The 17,140-nt window shown below is 40.7% G+C and overlaps 2 protein-coding genes across 2 annotated transcripts; both read right to left on the minus strand.

Annotated features, from left to right (window-relative positions):
* Positions 1–1,136: 1,136 nt before the first annotated feature.
* On the minus strand, positions 1,137–2,066 carry LOC123369808 (olfactory receptor 4S2-like). The gene has a single exon (XM_045015777.1). The coding sequence runs from the start codon at positions 2,064–2,066 to the stop codon at positions 1,137–1,139; it is 930 nt and encodes a 309-aa protein (XP_044871712.1).
* An 8,600-nt stretch (positions 2,067–10,666) lies between these two features.
* Positions 10,667–14,510, minus strand: LOC123369701 (olfactory receptor 4S2-like). Its single transcript, XM_045015617.1, has 3 exons — positions 14,494–14,510; positions 12,832–12,895; positions 10,667–11,640 (listed from the first exon to the last, which is right to left on the minus strand). Exon 3 carries the CDS (start codon positions 11,594–11,596, stop codon positions 10,667–10,669), a length of 930 nt encoding a protein of 309 aa, XP_044871552.1. The 5' UTR covers positions 11,597–11,640; positions 12,832–12,895; positions 14,494–14,510.
* Between the last annotated feature and the right edge of the window lie 2,630 nt (positions 14,511–17,140).

The following is a 17,140-nucleotide window of genomic DNA, read 5'->3' on the forward strand; positions in this document are numbered from 1 at the left end:
AATCAGAGTTACAAAGTTACCATTGCATTACTGCTATTCAAAAGATGCAGATGGTAATATAGTATGACATGCTACAAAGCTTCGGTTATCACCCGTCCTTGATAACCTGGGGATAAGAGACACAGACCCAGCCTCGTGGTTCAGGTTTCTCAATACTTCAGTGAGAGATGCAGTGCTTAGAAGAAACTAATGCTCAGCGCTATCAGAACTAACTTAGAGTTTACTTGACTAACTTAAACTTAAACAGAAAACCTAAGAAACAAAGTAAGAATTAAAGTTTAGGGAAACCAAACTTTGCTAGTCCCCCTGAAACTTAGAAAGTTAAGAACAAGCACAGCCTACTAATAGAAGTAGTCATAGTAGAGAGAGAGAAGAGAAGAGAAGAGAAGAGAAGAGAAGAGAAGAGGACTAGAGATAGAGCAGAAACAGAATACTCTAGCGAGGTGGGTCACCTCTTTTAGAGGGCACAAGTGCCGGAAATCCTTCTTCTTATGCCAAAATTTCATTCCTCACCCACAAAATGGTAGGGTTTGCTTACTCCATAGGCTAGTATGTATGTGCGTATTGATGACATGTACCTACACACTTATATTATTTCTGTTCTTTAGTCATTTCAGTTCTTTCCCTGTGGTGTACCTGTTAAGTCTCTGGGTACAAATTGAAACCCCCCACTATGCCATTCTTCCATTGTCTATTGGTCTAGATAAAAGGTTTTAGCTATTTAGGTAACAAGATGTAGATGAACTTTGCTTTCCGGATAAAAGGTATTAATATAGATATGCTAACTTTGCCTTAGCTTAACATACAGGATATGGCCTGTAAGTCTCTTGCATTACAGCCAAACTTACTTTATTATAAATCTCCAAACCTAGTACAATAAACCAAATACTTAAACTATAAGAAAATAATATATATAATTATATCATTATTATATATACTCTTTTCTTATAGTATATATATATATATACATATCAGCAAGTTAATCCTATAGGCTACACATAGCAGGATTCAGAGAAAATCAATGGGAATTTTCACAGAAAAACTGAACACCTGTGATATTAAAATCTCTTTTCTCTCAAATTCCTGATGAATAGCATTACTTGGCAGAACTACCATCATTCCACACATCCCGTTTTTCATTTCACCCCTAATGACACTTTTCTGTTCCCTAATTTTCTCATAGCATTTTTCACCTCCTCATTGCGCAGGGTGTAGATCAAGGGATTCAGCATAGGGGTAACAATGGTGTAGAACACCGTGACCATCTTATCCTCTGAGAAGGTGGTGGAAGGTCTTAAATACATGAAAGTACATGGCCCGAAAAATAGAATCACTACAGCAATATGGGAGGCACAGGTTGAAAGAGCTTTGCGACGACCTTCGGAGGAGTGAGTTCTCAAGGAGACAAAGATGATGACATAGGACACAACCAGCACAACAAAAGAGATCAGGGAAATAATCCCGCTATTGGCAATGACCAAGACGCCAACAAGGTAAGTGTCAGTGCAGGCCAGTTTCAGCAAAGGGTGCACATCACAGATATAGTGGTCAATCTCGTTGGGCCCACAGAAGGGTAACTGGATAGTCAGGAGAGTCTGAACTATGGAATGCACAAAGCCACCCACCCATGAAGCCATCACAAGGGAGCCACAAACCCACCTGGTCATGATGGTTGTGTAATGGAGGGGTTTGCAGATCGCGATGTAACGATCATACGCCATCACTGTGAGAAGGAAGATTTCAGTGCACCCGACGAAATGGAACACAAACAGCTGTGCTATGCAGCCATCAAAGGAGATGGTTTTCCTCTCCACGAAGAAGTCCGCAATCAGTTTTGGGGCTGTGACAGATGAATAGCATATGTCTGCAAAGGACAGGTAGCTGAGGAAGAAATACATGGGAGACTTCAGATACTGGCTCTTCTTTACAGTGACAATAATTAGAAGGTTTCCCACCATAGTAGCGATATAGAGGAGTACAAAGAACACAAAACACACAGGCTGTAACATCTCATTGTGGCAAAGTCCCAAAAGGATGAATTCAGTCACATTCTGTGGGGGCTCCATGGACTCAGTTTCAATAACGGGTATATGGAATACCGCTAATCCACCTGCCATGACACAAAACAAGGAGAGGAACAATCAACAGATATTGACCGGTGACGAGATGAATGTCAAGATGCATTGAGTGAAGATGTAGACTTTGTCCAAAAATGAAAATGAGCACTATGTAACTCAAGGAACCAGAGGAAATTGGCTTGAGTTGCATATTGCCATGAACATTATATACTCCAAATAATTAGAGTGGAAACTCTGAAGCCGATTCATTCTATTCTTCCCCCATAGTGAATCATCAAAGACTTTAACTGTAAGTGAAAAATTTAACCTTAACTTTGCAATCAGGCCTTCCATGATACTCATTCTATTTTATTCGTACTGCATTGTTAAACACGTTCAGAAATCCCAATCTCTTACCTTTGAGCACCTAACTCCACAAAAAAGTTTTTATTTATACATGCAAACATGAAACTGAGTTATCTAATTCAGTATCCAATGTTTGAAAAGTGGGTTGATTATTTTCATCACAATGTTATTTCACAACATTTACATTTAGTTGAAAAGCCATTTTAACTGGGAAAAAATGGTTTCAGTGGAGAATTTTAACCAGCTTTACACAAAACCCCAATTTCAACTAGAATTGAAACACTAATTTATCAGCAGGACTCACGGATACACTTTAGATGAGTAGCGCTGCTCCAAAAACGCAAAGTAGCCATAAACATTGTTTGATTGACTAGTTAACTCTGACACCAGCGTGGTGGAAATCAGTTGAAGCCTACTAGCGAACTTGACCCTTTGTGTGTTACCATTTGATGTGAGATGACTGGAATTAAATTTTCTGTCTTCAAACAAAAGTGTTTCTCTGTGGTCATAAATAGGAATGGATTAAATATGATGTGGGGATGGTCATTACTTAGAGACTAGCATCTAAGAAACCTTTTGTATACATTTCAATACTAAAATTAAAATAATATGAAGAGTTTTCAAGAGGGAAGCTTGCCATGAAGACTTTAGAGGCATTCATCGTAGTTTAGGTGAATTAGTTGGGGACTGATTGATGGAGCGGGGAATTAGATTGGAATGAATCCTAATAAGTTGTTTCCTTTTTTTTTTTTACATTGGAAGAGCTAAGCAGGAAAAGAACAGCATAAAATACTCAGCCTTGCTGGAAAACTCACATGGCTTGTATTTGCAGATCTCAAAACTTACCTGGATGGTGATGGGTTTTATTTTCCCTGCTTCTAACCTGCTCCCGTAGAAAAGGTGTTTGGGTCTGAACAACAGTAAGCAGGTGATTACGGTAATTTACAACGTCATTAGTTACTCCCCACTATATGAATTTTCTGCTTTGTATATTTCATCCTAACATCTTTACAAGCCCTGTATTAGGATGTCCTTTGCTGTCTGTCAATTCTGCGAAGGCCAAAGTAGCGAACTAGAGAAGTGGTTTGGTCAAGGTAGCCCTCAGGAATCTTTTCACATCAACCACTCTCCCAGCTCACAAAGCCTCAGCGTCTCCATCCCTCACGCTGCAAAGTCTAAGACCCAATAAGATCTTTGGGGAAAATTGTCTCTCTCTATTTGCTGCGAAGTCACAGCAGAAATTTTTAAAATAAATATGTAGTGGCAGTGCGTCATTGCCTGGTTAATGAGCTCCCAGTGGCATTTCAAGGCTTCTTCACTGGAAATAGTTTTGAAGAAGCACTCCCCTATACAACTGTAAACATGTCTTTGAAGCAAACTTTCAAAGCTCTGCTGAGAGTTAGTCCCTTTCATTGTTTTCAAACTCCACCTTTCAATATGACTCCCCCGCCCTGCCTTACTTCTCATATTTTCACCAAGTGATGGACTTAGAGATCTTGCTACTCTCTGGTTCCTTCTACTTGTGTCCCCCTTAATCACTGATATATGGGACTGAATAATGCGTGGATGTCTCTTCTATGTGATAATGTGACTCAGCTGTGACAGGACCAGGGCTTGTGACAAGACTGGGGCAATAGGATTTCATTGCAGAGTCAGTTCTCAGAAACACCCTGGCTGTACAGGATGATGAAAGTTCTGAGGAAAAGCCTGGTGATGTGGCCACTGCTGCTTACGTTCCAGCATGTTATTTTGTATTCCACCCCATGTTTAGTATGGGATCCCCATTGGTGTGGAAGAGGAACCCAGAATCTTTGGGAAGTCTAGCAGTACCACTGGTGCTGTGACATCCTGCCTTGCACTCCAGCTCCTTCATACATTCATAGTGTAGCCTACTAGTCAATGTGCATATCCGACCTTCCTCTGTGCCAGAGTGGCTCTTTACTTCAACCTGTACCAGCTCCTGCCTTTACTTATGGAGATCCCTGATTAAACTCTTAGTGACTGAGAGGGGACATGATATCAGTTTTCAGGTATCTAAAGGGGTGTCATCAGGAGGAGGGAGAAAACTTGTTCACCTTAGCCTCTAAGGCAAGAACAAGAAGCAATGGGCTTAAACTGCAGCAAGGGAGGTTTAGCTTGGACATTAGGAAAAAGTTCTTAACTGTCAGGGTGGTTAAACACTGGAATAAATTGCCTAAGGAGGTTGTAGAATCTCCATCTCTGGAAATATTTAAGAGTAGGTTAGATAAATGTCTATCAGGGATGGTCTAGACAGCATTTGGTCCTGCCATAAGGGCAGGGGACTGGACTAGATGATCTCTCGAGGTCCCTTCCAGTTCTAGAATCTATGAATCTATGTGTCCGTCCAGATGGAAGCTGTCACAGAGGCAGGATTGGAAGCAGGTGGTCAAGGATATAGACTATATTTTTCCTTCATCTGCCTTTGCAATATCTGTACATGGGGAGCAGGAAATAAGGCTTGGTACCCTCTCTTCTACTTACACAGTAGTCCACGTATTTGTCCGGTATGAGAAATTAGTGACGTTAATCACTCCTATGGCAACAAGACGTTGGGTCACAAAACCACAATTGTGACAATACTGCAAGAACTTGCACACAAGAGTAGCCAGTAGACATGATCAAACGGTGACAGCGATACTTGGGAAATTTCCCCTTTTTTGCCGAGTGATCCAGTCGTGAATGCAACCCTGGTTTTCTTTGACGATATTTGTAATTCTCAAGAATATGTTTAAATGTTAAACGAAATAACAGGGACTCTGGCAACACCAGGCCAGCAGCAGAAGCAGTAGTCGTTCTAGCTTCCAAACCCCCGCTGGTCAGCCTGGTGTTAACTCCTCCAATATAGTCCCATAGGACTTGCCCAGGACTGTTACAATCTGTTGGCTCTTCAGATGCATGTGTGAAATGAGTTGTTGGGTTCTCAGCACAGTTCCTGACTGGACAGATGTCAGCTAAGCAAAAGCCACCATCACAATTGGCATCAGGTGTCCCCCTTGAATCAGGGGGCTGAATACCCCAGTCCCATAGTAGCTGTCAGGGTGGGGTCTTGTATAGTCATGGCTGAGACACGTTTCAGGGGAATTTGTTTGTCTGCGTGGTGGGCAGCTCTTCTAGCAATAACTGTCAAACATTCAGTCTCAAGCTGTGTCAGTCCAAACCCTCTCTCTCGCCTTGACACATTTTAAATACAGAACAACCAAAAAAACATGAATGGAGAATGGAAAGCAAGTTCCTCAAAGTGGAGAATTTAATTGGACTGAGCCAGCACTAGGGTCCCAGTCAAATGCACACTGAAGTCAATAGGAAGATTACTATCAACGTCAATGGGTTTAGGGCCAGTTTTTTAAGGATATTGATAATTAACGTGACTTAGGCAACTTAGTGCCTTACAAAATCTGATCCTTTCTGCTTTAATTTCTTTGTAAGAAAAGAAAAAGTAAAGGAAAGCAAACTCTCAGAAATATGGCTTATCAGTGGAAGGAGCAAAGGCTACAGTCCTAGAAGAAGTCTAACTATATATCAGCGAATCCGTCTCTTTAGGGATGCATTAGAGATTCACAGACAGACAGGTGGGACGATTACATTGACTTCATTGTCAATGCTTTCTGAGGTGTTTGTTTTTTAATTTCTGCTACTTTAACCTGTTCCTGAATTAAAGTCTTCCAGGTGCAATCAGCTTAAGAACCTAGAGCGAAACCTGGTTCCTACGGGCCTATTTAAAGTGTTGCATTGGGCAATCAGTACAGTAAAGAGTTTGTGGCCGGATGATGTTTAAACCTCACCCCCAGGCCCGAAATGAGACCCATTCTTAGGGTCCCTCTATGCAATCTAGAGGTCACTAATGATGTGCTTAAGCATCTGGGGAGGGTATTTAACCCTGTCAGCACTGAGTTAAATTTTCATACCAAGGCCCTTCTGAGCTCAGAATGGACCAATGGCTATTTCTGTCCTTGCTGGCAGACCTTGGACTAAGTGAATAGCTTCCTTCCCTATCTCTCTGACCAGTTCACTCTCTTCTTCTGACAGTCTCCTCGGGAGGAAGTTGAAGGAGAAATAGTCAAAGTAAGTTATGTAAAATTCATGTACCTGGGGTCTAAACTCTGATTCCAGCGGCATTTGCAAAGCAATAACATTTTATATTTCATCAGCCTCATTCTAGGTGGCAAACATTGAAGGTTTATTTAGCTAAAAACTGGAATTAGATTTGCTGCTGCGATTTATTCAAAAGTTGCATTCCACCAGGACTCCCTTAAAACCAACTTTTAATTATACTCAAGGGAACCCACTCTAACAATTGTTAACAGATTTCGTGGAGAATCTGTGATCATAGTTACAAGCATTGGGAACAGGATGCAAAAGAATTTATTTTTGGATCTAATGTCCTGTCACTTTAAAAGTTAGTAGGACCAAAATCCAGAGCTGGTAGAAATTGGCGTGGCTGCCTAGACTCCAAACAACTCCAAACACTAGCTGGGGATCTGGTTCACTGACAAACTTCAACAGAGATATGCAGATTTATACTGGCTGGGGACTTGCCCACTGCTTGATTCCTCTGGGCAGCACTATAGGTGTTCACCAAGGTAAAGGCTCACTGATCAGAATAACTAGGAGTTCAAGATAGTGACAGAAAGTGTTTGTGTGAGTTATTAATATTTTAAACCCAAATCTGCAGCCAGTGCTCAAGGGTTTAGGCATTTTACAGGCTCTGGCTGATACTCAAGACCGTCATACTTAGGAACATTTTCCAGGAGCTGGTAAGCAGAGCAAGCCCAAGAAGGGAGAGAGAGCAGACTCTCACACCCAGCCGTGTGTCAGGGAGTGAGCAAAACCCCATTTCATGCCCCCTCCTAGTCCCATTTACCAAATATCCAGAGACGTGAGGAGCGAAAGGGGATTCAGCCCTGACTTCCAAGAGGTAATTAGGGAAAGAGGACTGTGAGGAATGATGAAGGAAAAGGAGGAACAGTAGCTGTAACCTCTCTGCTACCTCCACAGCAATGGCCCCACCCCATGAAATTCTGTGTATAGTTTCTCCCAAGTTACAGATTGGGCCTGGTTCGCTCCCTACTAGTTCCCCTGAAGATTGTATTTTATCTCAACTTCCTCAAGAGCTATGTAAAGATTCATCTCCAAAAGGGACTTTAATAAATAGCTGAGATGGTGACATTACCACCTGAACCACATATCCCATTAAATTTCCTGATGTTATCCGGTTTCTGCTTGCCCTGAGTCCCGGGGGTGAGGTTCAGTTGAATAGCCTAATGTTTGTTTTGGGTATCGTAAACCAGCATCATGGTTTGATGACATGTTATCTTCATGTTGAATCAACAGTGTTTTACCAAGCTGTTCGTATGACACAAAGCCATCACATGCTGATGTGACCTCGTAATGCAGTATCAGGACTTCTGGGACATGACTCTTTTCTACTGTGGGGCAAATTCCAAGAGGCAGGAACCCACAGGTGGAGGAGGCGATAAGCTAGGAGGTCCTTTCCTACTCATCTCAAACCATCCCAAGTCAACATTAACCAAATACCATTGCCTTCTACCAACTGTGTTGTTGGGTGAATGAAATAATCTAGTCATCACAATTCAGCTCCTTGCTCCTTGACCTATTGGTGTTAGCCTTGTCCATGAGAGACAAGCGCAAGGGTGAAAAAGTTCAGTCTTGCTCCTTCTCCAGAGATTGCTAACTGTGGTATAAAAGTGGGGCATCTGTCTTGGGTGGCCTGGATGGCTCATATTCTAAAAATATGATCTTTCTGCATGTGTATGAGATGGGAGCATAGGGAGGGAACGTATAGATTTGTTTGAGAGGAGTCTCGTGTTCTCTGCTTTGAGTGCTCCGAAGTTCTGGTGGTCACATTCAGAAAGTTTGCAGGAATCTACTGATTGTGAGGAGGAGTGTTAATGTCTCAGATTGAGTGTAGCTTGTTTAGGAGGGCAAGTAGCATCACTGTAATTAATGGAGATGAATCTGACCATCGCATCACCAGGACTGTTCTTTTTGTTGGATCGTTGTGTTCAAACGAGGGTGGAGTTGTTCATTATGGGTCATGCACCAGATTTCAAATGCCTTAATCATTGTCACTCACAAACGTTCTCTTTTCAGAAGGGTCGAAAGAACCGTCTTCCATGACTCTGCAAAATAGCTCTAATTCCAGAGAGACCCGTATTGCACAACCATCTGTGGGTGGCTTAATTAAAATGTACTACACTGACATGACATAAATTGCATTGTACTTAAACGCAAAGCTAGATGGTTCGGAATTCTGCGTACTACCTCTAAGACGCAATGAGCTTTGTTTCTCCCTCACTCATAATGATAATTGTTTGCAAAGGGACATAGTAAAAAAAAAGGACATATGAGAAGATCAAAAGAATTCACACAGTTTTTTATATATATATTTGCATTTAACAGATCCTCACAGTGAGCACATGCCTACATGTTCATGAGAACATAATGCAAAATTATTACTATTAGTAGTATTGCGATATTGCCTAATGGCCTCAGCTGAAACTGGGACTCCATGTGCTTTGTGCTGTACAAACGTAGTAAAAGACATTACCTGCCCTGAAGAAATTACAGTCTAAAATGGCAAAACATGGGAGGGAAGCAGGGGTCCAGAGAAAGGAAGTGACTGACCCAAATTCATAATGTAACAGAAACAAGACTAGTACCCCGTGACTTCAGAGCCGCAGTCCAGGGCTATCGCTGGGTCATACTGCTCCAGTGCTACTGGGACTACAATAATGATCATAAATCATCTGAAATTAGGTATAAAATTGAACAAAGGACTGGAAACGTTTCCACTTTTCACTGAGCCTTAAATGTTGCAAGCATTCATGTCAAAGTAGAATGGCATTATAAAGCCTGATTTAAAGGTCTACTAATAATATTAATTTAAGCTATCAATTTAATTCTATTTTAATTTAATTAAAAATAAGAGTAATAATTATTTATTAATTAGTATGGATCATAGCTCGCCAATCTGTTTGATCAGAAGATAAAAGTTCTTGTCCCAAATCAGGCTCCACAGAATTTACAAAGGACCCTCGGGGGTATGAAACGAAGCTCACAGATAAAGCTGTAAAGACTTTTTATTAAAATCAATGAAATAGTAAGTAAACGGTAAAATAATCAAAACAATAATATTCAAAAGATACAGAGGGTAATATAGTATGATATGCTGCAAAGCTTTGGTTAATATACTCACACCCTTCCTTGATAACCTGGGGATAAGAAACACAGGACCAGCATCGCGGTTCGGGTTTCTAAATTCTTCAATGAGAGATGCAGTTCTTAGGAGAAACTAATGCTCAGAGCTATCAGAACTAACTTAGGGTTTACTTAACTAACTTCAACTTTAAAAGAAAAGCTAATAAACAATCTAAGAATAAAAGTTTAGGGAAACCAAACTTTGCTAGTTCCCTGAAACTTAGAAAGTTAAGAACAAGTACAGTCTTCTAATAGTAGTAGTCAAGGTAGAGAGATAGAAGAGAAGAGAAGAGGACTAGAGATAAGAGTAAAAATAGAATACTCTAGCGAGGTGGGTCACCTCTTTTATAGGGAACAAGTGCTGGAAATCCTTCATCTTATGCCCACAAAATGTTAGGATTCACTTACTCCATAGTCTAGTATGTATGTGCGTATTGATAACATGTACCTACACACAATACTATTTCTGTTCTTTAGTCATTTCAGTTCTCTCTTTGTTGTGTACCTGTTAAGTCGCTGGGTACAAATTGAACCCCTCCCCCCCATGCCATTCTTCCATTATCTATTGGTCTAGATAAAAGATCTTTGCTATTTAGGTAACAAGATGTAGATCAACTTTGCTTTCTGGATAAAAGGTCTTAATATAGATATGCTAACTTTGCCTTAGCTTAACCTACAGGATATGGCCTGTAGGTCTAGTGCACTACAGCGAAACTTAAATTATTATAAATCTACAAACCTAGTACAATAAACCAAATACTTAAACTATAAGAAAAGATTATATATATATATATATATATATATATATATATATATATATATATATATATATATATATAAAAGCAAGTTAATCCTATAGTCTACACATAGCAGGATTCAGAGAAAATCATTGGGAATTTTCACAGAAAAACTGAACACCTGCGATATTAAAATCTCTTTTCTCTCAAATTCCTGCTGAATAGTACTACTTGGCAGAACTACCATCATTCCACACATCCCATTTTTCATTTCACCCCTAATGTCACTTTTCTGCTCCCTAATTTTCTCATAGCATTTTTCACCTCCTCATTGCGCAGGGTATAGATCAAAGGATTCAGGATAGGGGTGATAATGGTGTAGAACACTGTCACCATCTTATCCTCTGAGAAGGTGGTGGAAGGTCTTAAATACATGAAGATAGAGGGCCCAAATGATATAATCACTACAGCAATATGGGAGGCACAGGTTGAAAGAGCTTTGCGACGACCTTCGGAGGAGCGAGTTCTCAAGGAGACAAAGATGATGACATAGGACACAACCAGCACAACAAAACAGATCAGGGAAATCATCCCGCTATTGGCAATGACCATGATGCCAACAAGATAAGTGTCAGTGCAGGCCAGTTTCAACAAAGGTTGCACATCGCAGAAATAGTGGTCAATCTCATTGGGCCCACAGAAGGGTAACTGGATGGTCAGGAGAGTCTGAACTATGGAATGCACAAAGCCACCCACCCATGAAGCCATCACAAGGGAGCCACAAACACACCCGGTCATGATGGCTGTGTAATGGAGGGGTTTGCAGATCGCGATGTAACGATCGTACGCCATCACTGTGAGGATGAAGAATTCAGTGCACCCGAAGAAATGGACCACAAACAGCTGTGCTATGCAGCCGTCGAAGGAGATGGTTTTCCTCTCCACGAAGAAGTCAGCAATCAGTTTTGGGGCTGTGGAAGAGGAAAGGCACATGTCTACAAAGGACAGGTTGCTGAGAAAGAAATACATGGGAGACTTCAGATACTGGCTGTTCTTTACAGTGACAATAATTAGAAGGTTTCCCAGCACAGTAGCGATATAGAGCAGTACAAAGAACACAAAACACACAAGCTGTAACATCTCATTGTGGCAAAGTCCCAAAAGGATGAATTCAGTCACATTCTGTGTGGGCTCCATGGACTCAGTTTCAATAACGGGTATATGGAATACCTCTAATGCACCTGCCATGACACAAAACAAGGAGAGGAACAATCAACAGATATTGACCGGTGACGAGATGAATGTCAAGATGTATTGACTGAAGTGGTAGACTTTGTCCAAAAATGAAAATGAGCACTATGTAACTCAAGGAACTATTGGAAATTGGCTTGAGTTGCATATTGCCATGAACAGTATATACTCGAAATAATTAAAGTGGAAACTCTGAAGCCAATTCATTCTATTCTTCCCCCATAGTGAATCAACCAAGACTTTAACTGGAAGTGAAAAATTTAAGCTTAACTACGCTTTGCAATCAGCCCTTCCATGATACTCATTCTATTTTATTCATACTGCATTGCTAAACTCCTTCAGAAATCCCAATTTTCAACCAAGGATAACCATATCTTTTACCTTTGCATCTGAGCACATAATTGCTCAAAACAGTATTCATTTGTACATTCAAACATGAAACTGAGTTGTCTCGTTCAGTAACCAATGTTTGAAAACTGGTCTGATTATTTTCATCAAAAAATTATTTCACAATTTTTACATTTAGTTGAAAAGCCATTTTAACTGGAAAAAAATTGTTTCAGTGGAGAATTTTGACCAGCTTTACACAAAACCCCAATTTCAACTAGAATTGAAACACTAATTTATCAGCAGGACTCACGGATACACTTTAGATTATTAATGCTGCTCCAAAACCGCAAAGTAGCCATAAACACTGTTTGATTGACCAGGTAACTCTGACACCAGAGTGGTGGAAATCAGCTGAAGCCTACTAGCGAACTTGACCCTTTGTGTGTTACCATTTGATGTGAGGTGACTGGAATTAAATTTTCTGTCTTCAAACAAAAGGATTTCTGTGTGGTCATAAGCAGGAATGGATTAAATATGATGTGCGGAGGGTCATTGCTTACAGACTAGCATCTAAGAAACCTTTTTTATACATATCAAAACTAAAATTAAAATAATATAGATTTTTCAAGAGGGAAGCTTGCAATGAAGGTCTTAGAGTCATTCATCGTATTTTAGGTGAATTAGTTGGCGACTGATTCATGGAGCGGGGAATTAGATTGGAATGAATCCTAATAAGTTGTTTCCCTTTTTTTTTTTTGCATTGGTTGAGCTAAGCAGGAAAAGAACAGCATAAATTACTCGGCCTTGTTAGAAAACTCACATGGGTTGTATTTGCAGATCTCAAAACTTACCTGGATGGTGATGAGTTTAATTTCCTCTGCTTCTAACCTGCTCCCGTAGCAAAGGTGTTTGGGTCTGAACAACAGTAAGCAGTTGATGAGGGTGATTTACCAGGTCGTCAGTTATTCCCTGCTATAGGAATTTTCTGCTTTGTAAATTTCATCCTAACATCTTTACAAGCCCTGTGTTAGGATGTCCTTTGCTGTCTGTCAATTCTGCCAAGGCCAAAGTAGCGAACTATATAAGGGGTTTGGTCAAGGCAGCCCTCAGGAATCTTTTCACATCAACCACTCTCCCAATTCACAAAGCCTCAGGTCTAAGACCGTCTCCATCCCTCATGCTGCAAAATCTAAGACCCAACAAGATCTTTGGTAAAAATTGTTTCTCTCTATTTGCTGTGAAGTCACAGCAGAAATATTTAAAGTAAATATGTAGTGGCAGTGCGTCATTGCCTGGTTAATGAACTCCCAGTGGCATTTCAAGGCTTCCTCACTGGAAATCGTTTTGAAGAGCACTTCCCTATACAACTTTAAAGATGTATTGGAAGCAAACTTTTAAAGCTCTGCTGAGAGTTAGTCCCTTTCATTGTTTTCAATCTCCATGTTTCAATATGACACTCCCCATCACCTGCCTTCTCCTATTTTCACCAAGTGATGGCCTTAGGGATCTTACTATTCTCTGGTTCCTTCTACTTGTGTCCCCCTTAATCACTGATATATGGGACTGAATAATGCTTGGACTTGTCTTCTACATGATAATGTGACTCAGCTGTGACTGGACCAGGGCCTGTAACAAGACTGGGGCAATAGGATTTCACTGCAGTGTCAGTTCTCAGAAACACCCTGGCTGCACAGGATGATGGGAGTTCTGAGGAAATGCCTGGTGATGTGGCCACTGCTGTTTATGTTCCAGGATGTTATCTTATATTCCACCCCATGTTTAGTATGGGATCCCCACTGGTGTGGAAGAGGCACCCAGAATCTTTGGGAAGTCTAGCAGATCACTGGCGCTGTGACATCCTGCCTTGCACTCCAGCCCCTTGATACATTCATAGTATTGTCCACTAGTCAAGGTGCATATCCGACCTTCCTATGTGCCAAAGTGGCTCTTTACTTCAAGCTGTACCAGCTCCTGCATTCACTTATGGAGATCCCTGATTAAACTCTTCATGACTGAGAGGGGCCAGGATAGCAGTTTTTAGGTATCTAAATGGGTTTTATAAGGAGGAGGGAGAAAACTTGTTCACCTTAGCCTCTAAGGCTAGAACAAGAAGCAATGGGCTTAAACTGCAGCAAGGGAGGTTTAGCTTGGACATTAGGAAAATATTCCTAACTGTCAGGGTGGTTATACACTGGAATAAATTTCCTAGGAGGGTTGCGGAATCTCCATCTCTGGAGATATTTAAGAGTAGGTTAGGTAAATGTCTATCAGGGATGGTCTAGACAGCATTTGGTCCTGCCACGAGGGCAGGGGACTGGACTAGATGATCTCTCGTGGTCCCTTCCAGTTCTAGAATCTATGAATCTATGTGTCAGTCCAGATGGATTCTGTCACAGAGGTAGGATTGGAACCAAGTGGTCAAGGATATAGACTATATTTTTCCTTCATCTCCCTTTGCAATATCAGTACATGGGGAGCAGGAAATAAGGCTTGGTACCCTCTCTTCTACTTACACAGTATTCCACGTATTTGTCCATTATGAAAAATGAGTGATGTTAATCACTCCTATGGCAACAAGATGTTGAGTCACCAAACCACAATTGTGACAACACTGCAAGAACTAGCACACAAGAGAAGCCAGTAGACATGATCAAGCCGTGACAGTGATCCTTAGGAAATTTCCCCTTTTTTGCCGAGTGATCCAGTCGTGATTTTCTTTGATGGTATTTGTAATTCTGAAGATTATGTTTAAATGTTAAACGAAATAACAGGGACTCTGGCAACACCAGGCAAGCAGCAGAAGCAGTAATCGGCCTAGCTTCCAAACCCCCGCTGGTCAGCCCTGCATTAACTCCTCTAGGACATGAACGGGACTGTTACAATCTGTTGGCTCTTCAGGTGCATGTGTGAAATGAGTTGGTGGGTTCTCAGTACACTTCCTGACTGGACAGGTGTCAGCTAAGCAAAAACCACCATCACAATTGACACCAGGTGTCCCCCTTGAATCATGGGGGCTGAATACCCCAGTCCAATAGTGTCTTGCATAGTCATGGCTGAGACACATTTCAGGGGAATTTGTTTGTCTGCGTGGTGGCCACCTGTTCTAGCAATAACTGTCGAACATTCACTCTCCAGCTCTGTCAGTCCAACCCCTCTCTCTCGTCTTGACACATTTTAAATACAGAACAACCAACAGAACATGAATGGAGAATGGAAAACATGTTCCTCAAAGGGGAGAGTTTAATTGGACTGAGCCAGCACTAGGGTCCCAATCAAATTCCTATTAACGTCAGTGGGTTTAGGGCCAGATTTTTAAGGGTATTGAAAATTAACGTGACTTAGGCAACTAAGTGCCTTTCAAAATAAGACCCTTTGTGCTTTAATTTCTTTGTAAGAAAATAAAACATAAAAGAAAACAAACTCTCATAAATATGGCTTATCAGTGAAAGGAGCAAAGGCTACAGTTCTAGAGGAAGACTAATTATATATCAGTGAATCCCTCTATTTAGTGACAGATGAAGGATGCATTAGAGATTCACAGATAGACTGACAGACAGACAGGTGGGACGTTTACATTGTCTTCATTGTCAATGCTTTCTGGGTGTTTTTTTTATTTTTATTTCTGCTACTTTAAACTGCTCCTGAATCAAAATGTTCCAGGTGCAATCAGCTAAAGAACCTACAGGGAAACCTGGTTCCTACGGGGCTATTTAAAGTGTCGCATTGGACAATCAGTACAGTAAAGAGTTTGTGGCTGGATGATGTTTAAACCTCACCCCTAGGCCCGAAATGAGACCCATTCTTAGGGTCCTTCTATGCAATCTAGAGCTCACTAATGATGTGCTTAAGCATCTGGGGAGGGTATTTAACCCTGTCAGCACCAAGTTAAATTTTCATAGCAAGACCCTTCTGAGCTCAGAATGGACCAATGGCTATTTCTGTCCTTGCTGGCAGACCTTGACCTAAGTGAATAGCTTCCTTCCCTATCTCTCTGACCAGTTCACTCTCTTCTTCTGACAGTCTCCTTGGGAGGAAGCTGAAGGAGAAGTAGTCAAAATAAATTATCTAAAATTCACACACCTAGGCTTCAAACTCTGATTCAAGCAGCTTTTGCAAAGCAATAACATTTTATATTTCATCAGTCTCATTCTAGGTGGCAGACATTTAAGGTTTATTTAGCTAAAAACTGGAATTAGATTTGCTGCTGCAACTTATTCAAAAGTTGCATTGCCCCAGGACCCCCTTAAAACCAACTTTTAATTATACTCAAGGGAACCCACTCTAAGAATTAGCTCGCCAATATGTTTGATCAGAAGATAAAAGTTCTTGTCCCAAATCAGGCTCCACAGAATTTACAAAGGACCCTCAGGGGTATGAAAGGAAGCTCACAGATATACCTGTAAAGACTTTTTATTAAAATCTATTAAATAGTAAGTAAATGGTAAAATAGTCAGAGTTACAAAGTTACAATTGCATTACTGCTATTCAAAAGATACAGATGGTAATATAGTATGATATTCTACAAAGCTTTGGTTAATATACTCACACCCTTCCTTGATAACCTGGGGATAAGAGACACAGGACCAGCATCGCGGTTCGGGTTTCTAAATTCTTCAGTGAGAGATGCAGAGCTTAGAAGAAAGTACTGCTCAGAGCTATTAGAACTAACTTAGGGTTTACTGGACTAACTTCAACTTAAACAGAAAAGCTAATAAACAATCTAAGAATAAAAGTTTAGAGAAACCAAACTTTGCTAGTTCCCTGAAACTTAGAAAGTTAAGAACAAGTATAGCCTACTAATAGTAGTAGTCAAAGTAGAGAGATAGAAGAGAAGAGAAGAGAAGAAGACTAGAGATAAGAGTAGAAATAGAATACTCTAGCGAGGTGGGTCACCTCTTTTATAGGGCACAAGTGCTGGAAATCCTTCCTCTTATGCCCAAATTTCATTCCTTACCCACAAAATGTTAGGATTCGCTTACCCCATAGGCTAGTATGTATGTGCGTATTGATAACATGTACCTACACACAATATTATTTCTGTTCTTTAGTCATTTCAGTTCTCTCCTTGTGGTGTACCTGTTAAGTCTATGGGTACAAATTGAACCCCCACCCCGCCCAATCCCATTCTTCCATTATCTATTGGTCTAGATAAAAGCTCTT

The sequence above is a fragment of the Mauremys mutica genome, chromosome 4 (genome assembly GCF_020497125.1).
Source record: "Mauremys mutica isolate MM-2020 ecotype Southern chromosome 4, ASM2049712v1, whole genome shotgun sequence".
Classification (NCBI taxonomy): domain Eukaryota; kingdom Metazoa; phylum Chordata; order Testudines; family Geoemydidae; genus Mauremys; species Mauremys mutica.

Excerpts from the sequence above, each read along its gene's own strand:
- LOC123369808 (XM_045015777.1), bottom strand. The coding sequence starts at position 2,066 with ATGGAGCCCCCACAGAATGTGACTGAATTCATCCTTTTGGGACTTTGC.
- LOC123369701 (XM_045015617.1), bottom strand. The coding sequence starts at position 11,596 with ATGGAGCCCACACAGAATGTGACTGAATTCATCCTTTTGGGACTTTGC.